Source organism: Pezoporus occidentalis, unplaced genomic scaffold (assembly GCF_034315485.1).
Source record: "Pezoporus occidentalis ecotype Australia unplaced genomic scaffold, CSIRO_AGI_Poc_V1 ctg118, whole genome shotgun sequence".
NCBI lineage: Eukaryota > Metazoa > Chordata > Aves > Psittaciformes > Psittacidae > Pezoporus > Pezoporus occidentalis.
Window position 1 is genome coordinate 3,933,830 of NW_026912972.1, and position 17,803 is coordinate 3,951,632.

Sequence of the window (17,803 nt, forward strand, 5' to 3'; positions counted from 1 at the left end):
GTTCTCGGTATTGGCTGGAGGGCTTCGCCAATTCCCTCACAGCTTCCTCCCTGCTCCGGGAGCGTAGGCCAGCCCCTGCACTCTGATTGGCCACTGAGGGTGAGAGCCGCCTCTCGGTTGGCTCAGGCGCCCAGATGGGCGGGGACAAGGCTCTGGGGCGGCCATGACCGAAACTTGTGTGTCCGCTCCGGTGTGATAGGGGGTTTGTGAGGAGCGTGGGTGGGTTCGGCTTCGCCGCAGCGTGACCCGCTCGCCTGCCCCATGGAAGCGGAGGAGGAGGCGTGGAGACGGAAGCTGGAAGCTGGCAGGGCCAAGGTGAGAATGGAGGGGGGGTCCCTGTCATGTGGGGTCCGCGCAGGTCCCGGCCTGGCTCCCAGCGCCCTCCGGTGCCCTCGACAGGGGTGTTCTAAAGCTGCCCCCTGCATCGCCTCTGCCTGCCCCGGGTACAGACAGTCTATAAGCATTAGCTTTAGTGAGCAAGGAGCTGCTTAAAGTAGTTCTTATGTCTTCCCCCTGTTTCTGCCTGTTGGGTTATTTTTGGGGGAGTTGTTTGGTTGTGGTTCAGGTTGGTTGGATTTTATCATAATTATTTTTATATTATAATTATTTAATATTATAGTATATATATTATATATATTATAATTGTTTAATATTTATTATATTATTATTTCTCCTATTTTTATCTAGGATTCCACTCAGTTACTTGTGGAAATACTATATTTCCAGGTGATACTCTCACCCAGAATTAGGTATTCTGTGTTTTATTACCTTAGTGGCTAGTCCTTGCGTCTGCAGGTGGGTTACTGGAGGACTGAGCTGGGCTGTTTCCAGTTGTGCCCTTAGGGAACACTTAACAAGCTTTCAGTTGTTCTGTGTCTGCAGTTAGGTGGTTTGGTAGGATTGTTGAGAGACCTCATAGTAATTATTGTTCATAACTATATGATTAACACCTGATATAGGTTAACCCTCTTAAATAAAAACTGCTTTCTTGAAGAAACCGTTCAGAAATGCCCAGTTACTAGCCACAGACTGGTTTGTGCTGGAAGGGATCTCAAAGCTCATCCAGTTCCAACCCCCTGCCATGGGCAGGGACACCTTCCACTAGAGCAGGTTGCTCCAAGCCCCTGTGTCCAACCTGGCCTTGAACACTGCCAGGGATGGGGCAGCCACAGCTTCTCTGGGCACCCTGTGCCAGCGCCTCAGCACCCTCACAGGGAAGAGCTTCTGCCTAAGAGCTCATCTCAGTCTCCCCTGTTTTGGCAGGTTAAAGCCATTCCCCTTGTCCTGTCCCTACAGGCCCTTGTCCAAAGCCCCTCTCCAGGTTTCCTGTAGCCCCTTTAGGCACTGGGGCTGCTCTGAGGTCTCCCCTTGAGGAGCCTTCTCTTGTCGAGGCTGAACCAGCCCAGCTGTCTCAGCCTGGCTCCAGAGCAGAGCTGCTCCAGCCCTTGCAGTATCTCTGTGACCTCCTCTGGACTGACTCCAACAGCTCCATGTCCCTCTTGTGCTGTTGCCCCAGAGCTGCAGGGGTGAATCTCCACAGAGCACATCAGAGGAGGAGAATCTCCTCCCTGAGCTGCTGCTCATGCTCTGGGGATGCGGCTCAGCACATGGGGGGGGGGGGGGGGTGTCTGGGGTCAAGCTCACACTGAAGCTGGGTCATGGGGAGCTTCTCATCAGCGAACAACCCCAAGTCCTTCTCCTCAGGGCTGGGTTTGTGCTGGGTATTGCCCCGACCCAAGGTGCAGGATTTGAGCTGTTATTCATGTTCCCTTTCTGGGAATCTACTGCTGAATAAGACTGCCTTGTCTGCAGCTACAGCTTTTCCCTGTTCTTGACACCCCAGCAGGACTGGAATGGGGAACTGTAGGTAGAAGGTGATAATTGAGACTGCACACGGCTTTGGGGGTTTTGGACAGATTAGATTTTCTCATGATATACTGCAGCCCCTTCGCTCCTGATATCTTTCCTAGTGATTCTTCTACAGGTACAGGAACATGGTCCTTTCTGCAGGGGACCTGTCTGGAAATCGAGCTGGTGTTGTCAGAGGTGCCTTGGTGCTGTGCTGTCTGCCTCAGATCTTTTCAGCTCCCTTCTCCCCATGTTGCACCGAAGGCAAGGAAAAAGAGAGTTGCTATGAAGGAAGTTGGGTTGTGGCTGTCGATGCACTGTCACAGCTTCATGGGGGGCCTGTCCCTGATGTATCCCACCGAGATGCATCTATGGTTGCCACACTCCCCATTCCCACTCAGCAGCTCCTCATCCGCTTGCCCTCACAGCCTTGTTACACACTGTGTGGATACAGTCTCTTGTTGGAGATCCATTTCAAGATTAGTGTTTGGATTAATAGCAAGAGAGAAGACTTTGAAAACGGGAGATTTTTGGGTCGAAAAGTTACATTAGGTGTGCAAGACTTGTGTTAACGTTTGTAACCCTTCTCAAAGTGCTGTAACTGTCTATAGTTAGAAAAATGGGATGGACTTTCCTTGAATAAGTTATTAGTTTCCACCTGTTGTACAGCTGTTGTTTGCCATTGGGGAAAAGTAGGGTCTTGCATTATGTTTCACATTATGTGTGCAGAGCCAATGTTGCATGTATTATTTCTTTCTTAACTATGTGCTAAATATCTCTTATCAGACTATTTAAGACAGGTAAATTTTTAGCAGCTCTATCAATGTTGCTGTTCCCTGGTATCACATACGTGGTACACTGAGAGGAGAGGAAGGGTAAAGATAGATGTAGTGCTCCCTCTGCTTATTAAAATGTCACAGAGATCTATTACTTGGCTGGCAGGTTGGTTGCAACAGACCATCTTCAAAAAAACCCGGCCAAATGAATGGGAGCAATATCTGTGGGAGCTTATGAGACACAAAAATGGTATGTTAGGTATCGAAAGCAAGTGTATGAGCTACACACTCCTTGCTATGCTTCCACCCAACTTCTGACATGTATAGCTTTTGTATTTTTACTTATATACCTGAAGTTGTAGAGCTAACTTATGGAACAGATTCATATCGGGCAAATTACTGGAATAAATGCACCTTTGGTCTTCCTTGGTGTAGTCCTTTTCATGTTCTTAACATTGACAGGCTGAGAGAGCTGGGCTTGTTCAACCTGGAGAAGGCTCCTTAAGGGGAGAATTTAGAGCAGCCCCAGTGCCTAAAGGGGCTGCAGGAAACCTGGAGAGGGGCTTTGGACAAGGGCCTGTAGGGCCAGGACAAGGGGAATGGCTTTAACCTGCCAGAACAGGGGAGACTGAGATGAGCTCTTAGGCAGAAGCTCTTCCCTGTGAGGGTGCTGAGGCGCTGGCACAGGGTGCCCAGCTGTGGCTGCCCCATCCCTGGCAGTGTTCAAGGCCAGGTTGGACCGGGTTTGGAGCAACCTGCTCTAGTGGAAGGTGTCCCTGCCTGTGGCAGGGGTTGGAGCAGGATGAGCTTTAAGGTCCCTTCCAACACAAACCATTCCATGGTTCTATTCTTAAGCCCATAGCAGGATGTGGTCATGCTGCTGAATAAGTGGGCTGCAGGACTGTAACTTCCTTAAAAAACCTCATTGGATAGCTCATGTTTTTGAAGGCTCTTTATAATAGAGCAGTGGGGAAATGTTTCTCCTTTCAGTTCTTTTCTTTTTTCCTGTTTTCTTGCCGCTGCCCTCTTCATGAATAGAAAAGCAGTTTTGAAAGGGAGAAATGTCCCTGAGCAAATACAGTATTTCCTTCCTGTGGGGCAGGCCAAGAGCAGCTTAATGTGATCCCATCTCTGCGCTGATACGCAAGTGCTCAGTGTTCATTCAGATCAGCATCCTGAATCATGGCCCTGCATCACTTTGTGGGTGCTCTCATCAGTTGTGTGCTGTGAGCCTCTGTTGTAGCAATGTACGTGTAGCAACTTATGCAGTCATGCTAACTGCGGGCTGATAGTGCTTGAATCTGGAATTGTGAACTGCTGAAGGGGGTTCTGCCCTCCTCTTATTTCCCCCCAAGTAATTTTTTGTCTTTGTCATCCTTAGATTTTAGTGTATTAAATAACGACTTGGGGAAGGAACATAATATGAATGCTTTCTTCTTTAAAACAGTGCTCATGTTATTCTCTTTCATATAGGAATAAAATCTCCATTACTCAGATGTATTTAAATTATCATCTGGGGTAAATGTTGAATATGATGATCTTAAAGGTCTTTTCCAACCTGGCTGATTCTAAGATACTGTGACTAATTGGAAATTGTCATGATTTAGCAGCTAAAAACTGACTGTATCAGGTACCTTATTAAACTTTTATTAAACCTGCTTAATAAATGCAATACTGATGGCCAGGGTAGTGATTGAGGAACAGAACAAACTCCAGGATTCAGTGCTGTGCTTTTATCTTTTTTTCCACTTCAATTTGGTAGTGTGCATGTTGGCCAACTGTGCCTCTCATTCCAGACCAGTAAGTGCCATACCTCGTGTGTGAGAAGCCTTTGCTGTTCCTTTATTTTACATGTTTTCATGGGGTCAACCAGGCTGGAAAAGACTGTTAAGCTCATCCAGTCCAACCGCTCCTGAGCACTGCCAAGGCCACCACTAGCCCATGGCACTGAGGCCTCGTCTCCACGGTGTGTGAACACTTGCAGGGACGGTGACCTGGGCAGCCTGTTCCAATGCCTGAGCACCCTGTGGGGGAGGAACTGTTCCTAATATTCAATCTAAACCTCCCCTGGTGCAGCTTGGGGCTGTTTTCTCTTGTTTTGTTCCTTGGCAGCAGAGCCCAGCCCCTCCTGGCTCCATCCTCCTGTCAGGCAGTTGTAGGGAGCGATAAGGTCCCCCCTGAGCCTTCTCTTCTCTGGACTAACCCCCCCCAGGTCCCTCAGCTGTTCCCCATCACACTTGTGCTCCAGGCCCTGCACCAGATCCGTTGCCCCTCTCTGGACCTGCTCCAGCACCTCAGTGTGTCTCTTGTAGTGAGAGGTTCAGAGCTGAACACAGGATTCGAGGTGCAGCCTCAGCAGTGCTGAGTACAGGGGGACAGTCGCTGCCCTGGCCCTGCTGCCATGCTGGTGCTGATACAGGCCAGGATGCTGGTGGCCTTGGCTGCCTGGGCACAAGCTACTCATATTCAGCTCTGTCAGTCAGCACCCCCAGGTCCTTTTCCATGAGCAGCTTTCCAGGTGCTCTTCCCCAAGCCTGGGATGTTTCTAGGAAGTTCTCCCACTTCATCAGTTTGAGGAAGCTGTAGAAAACATTCCTGGCTTTTGTCTAAGAGCACTTGCTGCTCATGTTTACTGTATCTAAGAGGCAGGCTCAGGTTTATTTGAACAACCTATTTCGATTTGGTGCAGATGTAGTTTTCTGCTGTGTTTCCTTTTCTGTGAGTACTCTTTTGGTCCTAATTTTTAAAGCATGTAAAGCAATGAATTGAGGAGTAAATTATGTTTAGGTAGGCTGGGGAAAGCTGAACAGTGCTGCATCTGCTGTAGTTTTCCTGTCTGCTGGCTCCTGCATTTAATCAGGATGGGAATGACATGGGCCACACGACACAAAACCTGTCAGGCTTGTTCTTTGCGTTCTGGGATGCTGGTGTGGTGCTGGCTGTACCAGATCAGTGGTTGCCACTTTTAACTGCCTACACATGGTGAAATGACATTGGTACCTGCAGAAAGGCTGGTTGTTGCAGAGAGCTGCTTTGGGTTCTACAGTGGACAATACTGTTGGTGTTCCTGTGGCATGCTACATCTTGGCTAAAAATGAGGCTTTTGTCTTTGCACGTGGAGCTGGAAAGCAAACTGAAAATGAAGTATTCAAAAGAGGAATGACGGGATCTCAGTGGGATGGGGAGAGTCAGTGTTAGGTGCTTGCTTCATATTTACATGCATTACTTCGTGTTGGATGACTGTGTATCTGATGATACCCTTATAATGACAGTTCAATTTATGTTACCGATTAAAAGCTTTGAAAACCTGATACTGCCCTGAATAGAGCTTTTCCCCATCCAGTGATTCCATAATCTGGAATGTTTTTGACTCCATACTTTTATGGACCAAAAAGTCTGGTAGTTCCATTAAATTTTGGGGTACTTGGATATTTTAGTTATCATAGAATCCCAGGCTGGTTTGTGTTGGAAGGGACCTTAAAGCTCATCCAGTTCCAACCCCTGCCACAGGCAGGGACACCTTCCACTAGAGCAGGTTGCTCCAAGCCCCTGTGTCCCACCTGGCCTTGAACACTGCCAGGGATGGGGCAGCCACAGCTTCTCTGGGCACCCTGTGCCAGCGCCTCAGCACCCTCACAGGGAAGAGCTTCTGCCTAAGAGCTCATCTCAGTCTCCCCTGTTCTGGCAGATTAAAGCCATTCCCCTTGTCCTGGCCCTACAGGCCCTTGTCCAAAGCCCCTCTCCAGGTTTCCTGCAGCCCCTTTAGGCACTGGAGCTGCTCTAAGGTCTCTCCTTAAGGAGCCTTCTCTTGTCCAGCTGAACCAGCCCAGCTCTCTCAGCCTGGCTCCAGAGCAGAGCTGCTCCAGCCCTCTCAGCATCTCTGTGGCCTCCTCTGGACTGACTCCAACAGCTCCATGTCTGTCTTGTGCTGTTTCCCCAGAGCTGGATCAGGACTGCAGGGGGGTTCTCCCCAGAGCATCGCAGAGGGGAGAATCCTCTCCATGACCTACTGCTTATGTATCATCTATATTATGATTTTATATGCTTAACCCATATGAGTAGGACAAAATAAGTTTTGGTTTTAGTTGTGCATTTAAAAATTCATAGTCATTTAGATGTTTAGTCATGGCAAGTTTTGGGTTTTTCATGTCATATAGTTGGTCTCCCTTCATTAAATGAACTGCTCTCTATGATGGCCTCTCTCTGCCCCTCCTTTCTTATATTTTCTGATTAAAGCAGCTTCCTCTCCTCTCCATTTTTGTGCAGGTTTCCTGCTGTCCCTTTTCCACACGTTCTCAGGTTAATTGGTGCAATAGCTATTTTTGACAGATGCTGCCATCAGTAAGTGCTCGAGTTAACACTTAATTTCAGAGAGTAGTATTTGTGTGTCACTGCAGTTTTATTTACTGCTCTGTTCATTTTGCTTATTATGAAAGTCAACACAATCTGTGTTTAATCTGCATTCAGTATTAATAGCTATGGAAATGAGAGAACAGAATCTTAAAAATAAGCTATTTGTACGTAAGCATCTGAACCGCTGGTAAGAAACTGATGACTTTCGGCAAACGTATCCTCTCAACAGACTGCTCAGTGTAGCAGGTATGTAACTGTATTTGCTGAGTACCTGAGCTGGCGGGTAAATGTTGCTATAATGGCATGGGTGTAAGGAGAAAGGACTGAACTAAATCCACTGCATAAGTTGAAGGAAAGAAACAGACAAGATTTTCCTGCAAGGTGGCTGTTTTGAAGGAAAGGCAAGTTGTCAAGCAGTGGATTTTTGTATGTCTTGCAGGTAGAACTTGGTGATTATGTTTGCATCCCATCGTCATTTGGCTGTGTTTTATCTCATCACAGGGATATAGTAACACTTGATAACTTGTGGTTGTAACCTTGGAGAAGGTTTTATCCTGAGAAGGATATCTGGGTTTATGCTGTGAGCAAGATGCTACTCAGTAGTGCTGCCTAAACACAATGCTAGTGCTGAAAATCTGATAATCCTTTTTAAGCTGTTTAAGGTGCTAAGGAAAGTTGGGTAATAAATTCTGGCAGTGACATTCTTTGCAAGTCCCTCGTGCTTCTGCGAGCTGCGATAGTCTGATAAAGTAGAGCATCTGATTTTTCAACAGAAGATATTAAGATGACCTGGCTTAATTGATTTTCTATTTATGTCCTGTCGGCTGCTTTCTGGCTAGGAAGTTTTGCTGGATTCTCTTAAGGGGGTGGCAGGGAAGGAGTATGAGGATTCACTTCCATTAATTTTAATCTTGAAGCTTACACTGGCAAAGATCTGTTTAGATGCATTTGGAGGGGGGTTATTGTTTTTGCTGTTCATGCAGAAAGGCTGCTCAATGATGATTTTTTTTCCTAATGATTCTAGTATATTAACTACTTGTGCTTTTACTAATCTGTCTTGCTGTAATTCGGGATTGTCATTGACACACAGTTTCACTGAGTAAAATTGGATTCTCGTATTGAATTGGGTTTTTAGTACTGGTGTGAGGTTCTTGCTTAATTGCACAGTTATCCAGTATGTGCTGAATGTTTAGAAAGTAGGAAGATAAAGCAGTTTTTCTGCAGATGTATATATTTTATCAAGATAGGATCTTCATCACCCATGAGTGTGTTAATCTTGGGGTCCTGCTTCCTTTTCCTTACTTACCTCTCCCTCTACCTCTTCCAATCTTTTCTGCACAGTTTGCTTACTTCAGACAACGAAAAGCAAAAGGTGACAACGCGCAGTCGCAGAAAAAGACGGCGAAGAGGAAGGGTTCGTCTGTCCACCCGCATGACCTTCCGCAGGAAGAGCATGCAGTAGTGGCCCAAGGCGCCGGTAAGGGTAGAGAGGGTAAGGCTGGAGATGCCAACCTACTGGAGCTTAAGGCTGGAGACACCAACCTACCAAAGAGTAAGTCTGAAGACACCAGTCTACTTGAGAGTTATGCTGAAGACACCAATCTACTAGAGAGTAAGGGCAGAGACACCAACCTTCTAGAGAGTTATGCTGAAGACACCAACCTACTGGAGCTTAAGGCTGGAGATGCCAACCAACTAGAGCTTAAGGCTGAAGATGCCAACCTGCTCAAGCTTAAGGCTGAAGGTGCCAACCTACTACAGAGTTGTGCTGAAGACACCAACCCACTGGAGAGTAAGGCTGAAGATGCCAACCTACTACAGACAGCAACAGAGACAGAGGTAAATCTTAGTATTTTTTGTGTTTCACTTCATTTGCAAATAACAAGTATTCCAGGTGATTTTTCAGTAAAACCCAGTTTTACTTAACTGGGTATTATCTCTCTGGGACTGTCAACTAGCTGTCACTGAGAAGTAAGTAAACTGATGTATTTCACTTGTAATAATTAACTCTCTTAAAAAGTGATGTCAGTTACTGAAACATCTCCATTGTGTGGACTGGACAGTCAAGGAGCTGTCTGCTGTTAGCCTGGTAAATTCAGGTCTTTCACCTCTCACTGCCAGGAACTTCTCTTTGGGCAGAAGAACTTCTCTAGTTATGTGGTTGTGACTGCGCAATGGCAACTCCAGACTGAGAGGCATAGTAGACTAGCAAAACTCCCAGGACCTTATAATGCACACAGTTAGTTTGGTGTTGCATCACTTTGCTGGCTCAAATGTGCTTAATGTTTTCTGAAATAATAGAATTTGTCCCAGCATGTTCCAGCCATTGTAAAGCCAGTATAGACCTTATGTTATCTGACAAACCGGTTTAAAATGGGACTCCGCTTGTGCACGATGTGTTTCAGTTTTAGTTTTATACCAGCTGTGGATTAAACAGTCATGTCATACTTTCTGTCTTGTAATAAAAATGAGCAAAATGTAGTTTTGAATATGTTTGGGATTTTTGAATATGTTTTGGGATTTTTTTATAGCTTGCTTCAGAAGTGATTAGCTAATGATAGTTTCACAAGCTCAGAAGCTACAAGGCAACTCTTTGACTACAACAAACTGTACCTGTCCTGGTGTGGGAGCTTGTTTAAACAGTAATTACCCAGTGCATTTGAGCATGTTGTCTATGCAAAGACTGGCGAGTTTTGGGGATGCAGTGCCTTCCGAACATGGTTTGCCTTCACAACATACAATCAGAGCATCAAACTGGTGTATTTGCATACAGTAGTAACAGAGTATGACATTTGCATGTGTTATCCCACTTTCTCTTGTGCGGGTGTCCCTACATTCAGGGTATCCTGAACACATTGTTAGCATTGCAAATGAAGCTTTTATGAAGCTTCATGCCAAGCTGTCTGCACTAAGAGGAAAGCATACAGTGTTTTGTCACTTGACCATGGCAGTGCCCTTGTTACGTTCACGTGAACTTAAATTAAAGATACAAAAGCACATACTGCTTCTCAACAGCTTCTGTTCAAATAGCTGGTTTGCACAGCAAATGGGATTGCTTTCTAGGTTATGTGGAGAGGGCACCTCTAGGGAGACAGGAATCATTTGGAAACTACTTTGTGAAGGTTCAAAATACAGGGAGGGCTCTGGGCTATGTTTTTAGAGAGTGGTGCAGTCATCCTTGTCTCGTGAAACCAGTGAGAGTTAAATATCTTTCAAGATATCAAGCTAAGTATATGTCTCAGAAAATAGTACTGCTTTTGTCATTATCTGAGTGATTTTAGCATGTTTGTTAAATAATCATAGAATGGTTAGGGTTGGAAAGGACCTTAAGCTCACTTAGTTCCAGCCACTTGCCATGGGCAGGGGCACCTCACACTGGACTATGTTGACCAAGGCTCTGTCCAGCCTAGCCTTGAACACTGCCAGGGATGAAGCATTTACCACCATTAATTTCCTCTCAGTTAGTAAACTAAGATTTCTTAGTCAATGCAGGAGTGCTTAACTATGTTAGCAAGCCACAGAAGCAGAAGATGAAACATTGAATCTCAATGGGGAGACTTAGCCCTAAATTTTTCAGTAGACATTCATAGTAACTTTAATTTTATTTACATTTATTTCATTCATGTGAACATGGATAACCAGCTGAGTTTAGCATTGAGGTCTTTCACTGCCATGTTGTGTCACAACGTGGGCCTTTCTGGCTCATGTGCTTAGAGTGTTTCTAAAATAATTGTTTTTCCTTATGTATCTTTAAAACGGCTATTTAAAATGATCTAGTGTTTGTTCCATTTGTTTACTCACCAGGGGAGTGCTGACTTGTCCAACTGGGATGTACTGAATGATAGTACAGCTGAAGTAAGAGTGAAAGATCACGTATTCAGTAAAAGATGCTGATATATATGTCAAAGAAGATTATGACAATGAGTTACTAAAAAGATTAGTTACTGAGTATTGTTTGCAAATGTGATAAAATGATGCTTTTTCACTATTTTACAGTGTAAAACAGGTACTTACCTGTACATACATGTACTGGCTGCAAAATTGCTTGCTAACAGAATTAGTTTTAGTTGGAATCATGGACCTTGTCCAAAGAAATTTGAATGCTGTTTTTAACTGAAAAGTAGGTTCATTTCTTAGTTGTTTCCTACATTAAAAACAAAAAAATATTTAAAATAAAATACAAGATTCTGTCTTCTCTGTGAGAATTGTGACAGTATTGCTCCCAAGAAACCACAGGACTGACTGGAGCAGCTTCTGTCTTTGTACCTGTTTCTTGTTTTGCTGTTAAAGGCCATAGAAATTCAGAGCATGTTGAATATTTGTCTGCAGTCACTAAGATAAAGTGGTAATGTGACTTGCCTCAAAGAAGGGCATTTAAATAACATGAAGACAGTTGATGCAGCCCCTGTGACACACAGGAACATGTTTCAGTGCCACAAGTTGATCATGGGTCTAATCCCTGGATAATGAGGTATACTGCAGCCTTTCATCTACTTTAAATTGAAAACCAAACAAAAGACCCAACAAAACCCCTTTATCTGTTTTTGGCATTGCTCAGTGTTCCAGTGGCTGTTCTCTCTGCACACATGTATTTTTGCTGTCTCAGGAGCCTTGAAGTATATGCCAGAGAGGTATATCTCTGTTTACTCACCGTATCGGTAGCAGTGGTGCTAGGATGGATTACATAGTTGAAATCGCTGAATAGGAAGGGGAGGTAAAAAGAATTACAAATAAAACCTGGGACTTCCTGAAGTTCAGGGCTTGGCTTGAAGGGATTGCTCATGTCCTGGAATCATAGAATCATAGAATAGTTAGGGATGGAGAGGACCTTAAGATCATCTAGTTCCAACCCCCTGCCATGGGCAGGGACACCTCACACTAAACCATGTCACCCAAGGCTCTGTCCAACCTGGCCTTGAACACTGCCAGGGATGGAGCAGAGAAGAGAAATCCTCTGCTAAATGAAATTTTGAAAAAGAACAAAAATCCTGCTTTCTATGAACAGTTCTTAGTACTCTTGATTAAGTACATGGTAATAGTGAAAATTACTCTGCAGATGATTGTTGGGATTTGCTCAATAAACCATTAAAAGACAATGATAAAGCCTCTAAATAGCACTTCAGGCATATTCTAAATAAGGCTAGTTATATTTGTTTGTGAAAGCATGTCAACTTTGATAATAGATGAAAATACTAATAGAACTGTCTTAAATGTTATCTGCTTGGTGTTAGCAAAGTCTTTAGAAAAAGGTTTTAATAATTAATGTATTTTAATTTACCCACGTAGGGGTGAATGTCCTCTTTTCATTTGGAGGGAGGTGGAAAGAAAACCCTTTAGTATTGAGCTGTAAATCCTTTGCAGAGAAGACTGGTTTAGTTCACTGTCCTCATATGAGTATGTCAGTCCTTTGGAAGTACTGTTTCATTTTGGAGCTTTCACAGAGATGAATCATCTAGCAGAATCACAGAATTGTTAGGGTTGGAAGGGACCTCTAGAGATTGGTTAGTCCATTTATGTCTTTATGGTGAGTGATAGTATCTAAGACAGGATAAGCATTGTCTGACTTTTTAGGGAGATTCTTACTCATTGAAAGACACAGGGTACATCTGAAGTAAATGAATACAGTATATTTTATGCATACAGTGAGACTTGTGTAGGAGTTCTGTCATCAACTTTCTTATGACTCTGTCTTTCTGTGTTCAGGATAATGAGGTGCTGAGGAGTACAAGCACTGAGAAAAATGAAGTATTAGAAGCCCAGCAGCAGATGTCCTTGTTTCAGAACCGTATCAGAGAGCAAAATGCACATTTGGAGATGATGCGTGAGAAAGCACATGACCTGGAAGTACAGCTTGAGTCTTCTCAAAAGGTAAAAACTGGAAAGTGCCTTTATAATTAGAAGTTGTAGGTAGGTAGGGTTTCGGTGTGGTCATGCACGCCAGGGTGGTACTTTTTTGGAGGAAGATCCTGTAATGAACTTTAAATTTGTCTGTGAGGTAACACTAATGCTTCAGGAGTGAAACTACACTTTAGCATGGAATTGAAAGTTTATTCTTTTGAAGGTAATGATATTCAGCTAAAGCAAACCAGCTGCTTACAATTTAAGTTTGGTGGTTTTTTTTTCTTTTTTTAATGAAACAAGGGATTTAGTTCTGGCTCTTTCTGTTGAAATTACTCCAGTGGTTTATGTTGCAGAAGGGTTGCTTTTTAACTCTGTTACTCAACTGTTGTATAACATGAAGAAATTTCTATCAGAAGCAGGTCCATCTGGTTTTGAGCCTTTGGCACAGGGTGCCCAGGGAAGCTGTGGTTGCTCTATTCCTGGCAGTGCTCATGGCCAGGTTGGATGGGGCTTGGAGCAACCTGCTCTAGTGGAAAGTGTCCCTGCCTTTGGCAGGAGGCTTGGAACTTAAGCTCCCTTCCAACACAAAACATTGTAGGATTCTTTGAGGCATGCAGGAACATAACTGACAGAGGCTTGCAGTGGGGTGAAGGTTCCTGGATCTGCTGTGTAAGCATACATTAAAGGAACAGCCTAAAAGATCTGATTTCCTTTAAGCACATAACCAGCAATGCCATGGGTAGAAGCCTTAAGCTTTTAAGTGAGTCAGATGAGCCAAAATGTGAGATGACTCTTAAGTTAGCTTACTCCTGCCTGCAGGAGTACATGGATGTGAGGTGGAGAGGCATCTGTAGCTCTGATAGTCTTTAAGTAAAATACCTGAAGTCTGAGACAGCCACTATTTTATTTGTTTTTGGACTCAGTGACGCAGCATTTGTTATTGCTTAGATAAATTGCTACTTGTTACCATATTTGTTACCAGAGACTTGCAGTAATCCTTTCAACTCTCAAGAATGTGGTTAAAAATCCTGTTGCCTAGGCCAACGATACACCCTGCACTTAATAGTAAGTATTATTTAGGAAGATAAATTGAAAGCATGAGGCTTAGGGAAATCAAAACATATTTCAATGGCATATTTCATATGCAGGATATTTTTTTTTTCAGAATACCAAAGATAAAGAAAATACATTTGCCCAACTGGAAGAAAATATGGAAGATACAATTCAACAGCTATGCCAAAACACAGAAGAAAAAGAACAAGATGTTAAAAGTCTCCAAGATCTAGTGGCATCAGAAAGATTGTCTGTACTACAACATACCCTTTCTCTCCGTGACTCAGAGATAACAGAATTGAAAAATGAAATAGCTTTATCCAAAATGAAAGAACAACAACATATTGAAGAGCTGACAATCAGTCATGAGAAGGATATTTGCAGACAGTTGGAGAACTTGAGGGCTGAGCTGGAGAAGTGCCACAGAAGAGAAATTGCAGAAGCCAAACAGGTATATGAAGAAGAAATGATTTTAAAATACAAAAATGAACTTGAAGAATTAAAAAGAGAACTCTGTGCTCTGAATTCTGAAGAGCATGTTCAGACTTTGAATGGCATAATAATTGACTTAAATAAGAGTCTTTATGAGTCTGAAGTTAATAAAGAATCTTTGAGAAAGAGACTTGAGAACCAACAGGAAGACTTCGAGAGAGAAAAATCTGAAATTGAGACTAAATACAAGGATTTGATTGATGGGCTTAAGTTGCAACTTTCTGGTGCAGAAGAGCAGCTCAAGGAAGCTGAGCAATATAAACAAGTAAAACAGTCCTCAAATGGAGAGATTCAGAAACTGAATTCTTTCATCAAGGAATTAAATGAGAAGCAACTTTATGAGGCTAAAACCACTATAGACGTAAGGCAAAAGTATGATGAAGAGATTGTCTCCAATAAAAAGGTAATGAAATTGAGGGAAAACCAGATTTTACCAGAGATGGGAGCAGAACTTGATGAGATGTGGAATACGCCACACCAGTTAACAGGTGAAGATGAGCTAGTTCATGAAGAACTAGAGTTCCAGCATGGCTTGAGAGTAGGCTCCTCAAGGGATCAATTAGTAGAAATCAAGAATTCAAAGATCATAGAGAATAATGAAAACAGTGAAGTGTCTCAAGAACACTTGCCAGAAGTGGGGCTTTTTAGTGGTGATGAAGATATGTTGGCTAAATATCTCATCTCCACTGAGAGACCAGAAGAGTCTTACGCATGTAGCGCTTCTGAAGGTTACGCCATTGAAGAAGGTAGGTGCAGTAGGTATGGGTTAGACAGTATGCTTCTAGAACGCAGCAGGGATTTTTTATCTGCATTAAGCTTTGGCCTTGATGAGGAAATAAATCCTAGTGATTTGGCTCAAGAGACTTTTGAAGAGACTGGGGTGAGTGCAAAGGCCTTTGTTGCATTTCTGTCAGATAGCTCCCTGCACCAAAGCAAAATAAGTGACCACGGTGGTGCTGTAAAGGATGATGAGACAACCAGTTTAGTAGAGAGATGTTTAAAGCTAAATGAGCAGCTCCATGAGAAGGAGTCAGCCTTGAAGAAATCATCTCAGGAGACCCAAGAAGCTGTTGGAAAATGGGAAAAAGTAATGGCTGAGCTCTCCCAAATGCGTGTGGAACTGGATGAGGAACGTGAAGCACGGATCTCTTGTGAGAAACAACTTCTTCAGAAAGCAGAGAAGGAGAAAGAACTTGAAAACAAAATAATGTTTCTAATGAGGCAGCAGGGCGAGGATGGAGAAACTTCAACACAAGTGTCAAAATCCTCTACCTGGCAAGACATGATAAAAGACCTCCAGGAGGAAAGAGAAATGCTGATGGTGCAGCTGCGAACACAGGAGCAATTAGTAAAAGATGTTCAAGAGCAGAAAACAGCTTCTGATTCTGTAACAAGTGAAGTACAGTCTCTTTTTGGACGTCAGTTAGCTGCTTTGCAAAGTCAGAGGGATCAGATGCAAAGCCAGCTTGATGCTCAGAAGAATAAAAACCAGACAATAGCAGAGCTGCTTGGTCAGAAAACTGTATCTGAAGAGACATTGCTAAAAGAACAGGAGCTACTCAAAGCTGAAATCCATAATAAAGAACAAAATTTAGCACTCTTATTAGAGGAAAAAGCCACCTTAGGAGAGAGATTATCTGATGTGGAGGTGGATCTAATAAAAGCAGGAAAAACACTAGCAGACAATGCTAGCATCATTGAGGATCTTGAGAGAAACATACAGGAACTTAATGCTGAAGTGAAGAACCTCAAAGAAATACACGAATGTGAAAGACTGGAATATGAAGAGAGGTTGAACTTCAGCCACCTAGAAATCCATAAACTTAATGCTGAAGTAAAGGCCAAAAGTACTGAATACAGTGAGGAAAAAGGCCAGTTGACTGAAGAAATTGCCCATTTGAAGAAGGCTCATTTGGAGCTTGAGGCTCGCTTGCAGGAGTCCTTTCAGTCTGCACAAGCTGCACAGGAGGCACAAGCCAAGATGGTGAAACATCACAGAGAGGAAATGGATAAAATGGAGACTCAGCACCGTGCTGAATTAGCTAAAGTGAGTTTGACACAAGAGAAAGTGGTAGGAAACCCAAGCAGGAGGCTTGGGATTTTGGAATGCTTAAGGTAGACATTGTAAATGTTTGTATGCCTGTTTGCAGATAGAAGAATTAAAGGCTGAAATAAAAGATAAAGTAGAAAACCAGCAAAAGTTGGAAGAAGAAAGAAAGGAACAGATTGCCTTAATAAAAAAGGTAAATGCTGTCCTTGGGTTGATTTCAGAAAAGCAAACTCAGTTTGTGTTGTTTAAACAGTATAAATGTTTTAGAGATGCAAATATCTAATAATTGTGTCTTTTCTTCCATGGTGTCTTTGATTTGGGGAGGAGGGGAGAATTCTGGTTATTTTGTTGAATCAAGTTCTTCAGCTGAGTATTCTCTGCAGGTACATGAACGAGAGCATGATCGTGAGATCTCTGAGCTGATCGCTAGACATGAAGATGAAATGGAGAAGCTCCGTGCTAAGCTAAATAAAGAACAGCAGCTCCTGTTGGATGAACTTCGGCAGCAAATGGCAGCCACACACAAAGCAGAGATTGAGCAGGCTCAGCTCCAATCCCAGGTGAAATAGAGGAGCACAGGAATTACTGCAGTGGTTACCTGGATGTTACAAAAGAAGGCTCCTTGATTTTTGTGCATACAGTGTGAACTCTTTTATATTGGTAGTCCTGGGTAACAGTTGGATTTGATGATCTTAAAGGTCTTTTCTAACCTGGCTGATTTTATGTAATGCTGCCATTGAAGAGTTAGGAGTGGTGGGTGGTAGTAGATATTTTCTATGGGAGTTCTCCAGGATCCTCACTGCAATTATATTTTAATGTTTATTTTGAAGAAAACTGGATGCTGAAATTGAAAAATTAGAAATTTGGTTAGAAAACCAAAATAAAACAACCAAAAAACACAAACACCAAAATCAACCAACCAAAAAACACAAACCCCAAAAGCCCAACTTTGTCATCTTTCATGTCTTGATAAGTTTAACAGATGAATTTAAAGAAAATACCAACCCCCTCCCACTTTTTACTTATCCCACTAATGTAATTAGGCATTCTTCCCGCTAAACTGAAGTGTATGAACCTGACCTTTTCCTCTCACTACTTACTGGGTTTCTTGAACACTTCCACTAAATGCAAACTGGAAATGGGAAGAAATGCATCCAATGTCGGGTCTAATTACAAGGTGTTGCTGTAGTGTTGAATCAATTTAAGAATTGAAAAGTTTGCTAGGTCTATTTTCACTGCCATTTCTAACTGTTGAATATTTAACACCTTTTTTGATGAAGTATGGTGAATTTTACTTTACTTTTCCAATACGACTTCAGAATTTTGCTTTTTAAATTACAACCACTAGCAAATAGGAGGAATTTTCCCTAATAGACAGCGAAAGGTTGGG

At 43.0% G+C, this 17,803-nt stretch overlaps 1 protein-coding gene across 6 annotated transcripts in view; it reads left to right on the top strand.

The window, feature by feature from the left end:
- The first annotated feature begins 187 nt into the window (after positions 1 to 187).
- Positions 188 to 17,803, top strand: part of PCNT (pericentrin) — an 89,007-nt gene continuing 71,391 nt past the window's right edge. For all 6 annotated transcript variants that reach the window (XM_062602861.1, XM_062602878.1, XM_062602903.1 and 3 more), the window contains exons 1-6: positions 188 to 315; positions 8,319 to 8,816; positions 12,681 to 12,845; positions 13,984 to 16,434; positions 16,514 to 16,606; positions 16,797 to 16,973. In XM_062602861.1, coding sequence (XP_062458845.1) covers positions 262 to 315; positions 8,319 to 8,816; positions 12,681 to 12,845; positions 13,984 to 16,434; positions 16,514 to 16,606; positions 16,797 to 16,973 — 3,438 coding nt within the window. In that variant the 5' untranslated portion in view covers positions 188 to 261. The remainder of the gene's footprint in view (positions 316 to 8,318; positions 8,817 to 12,680; positions 12,846 to 13,983; positions 16,435 to 16,513; positions 16,607 to 16,796; positions 16,974 to 17,803) is intronic.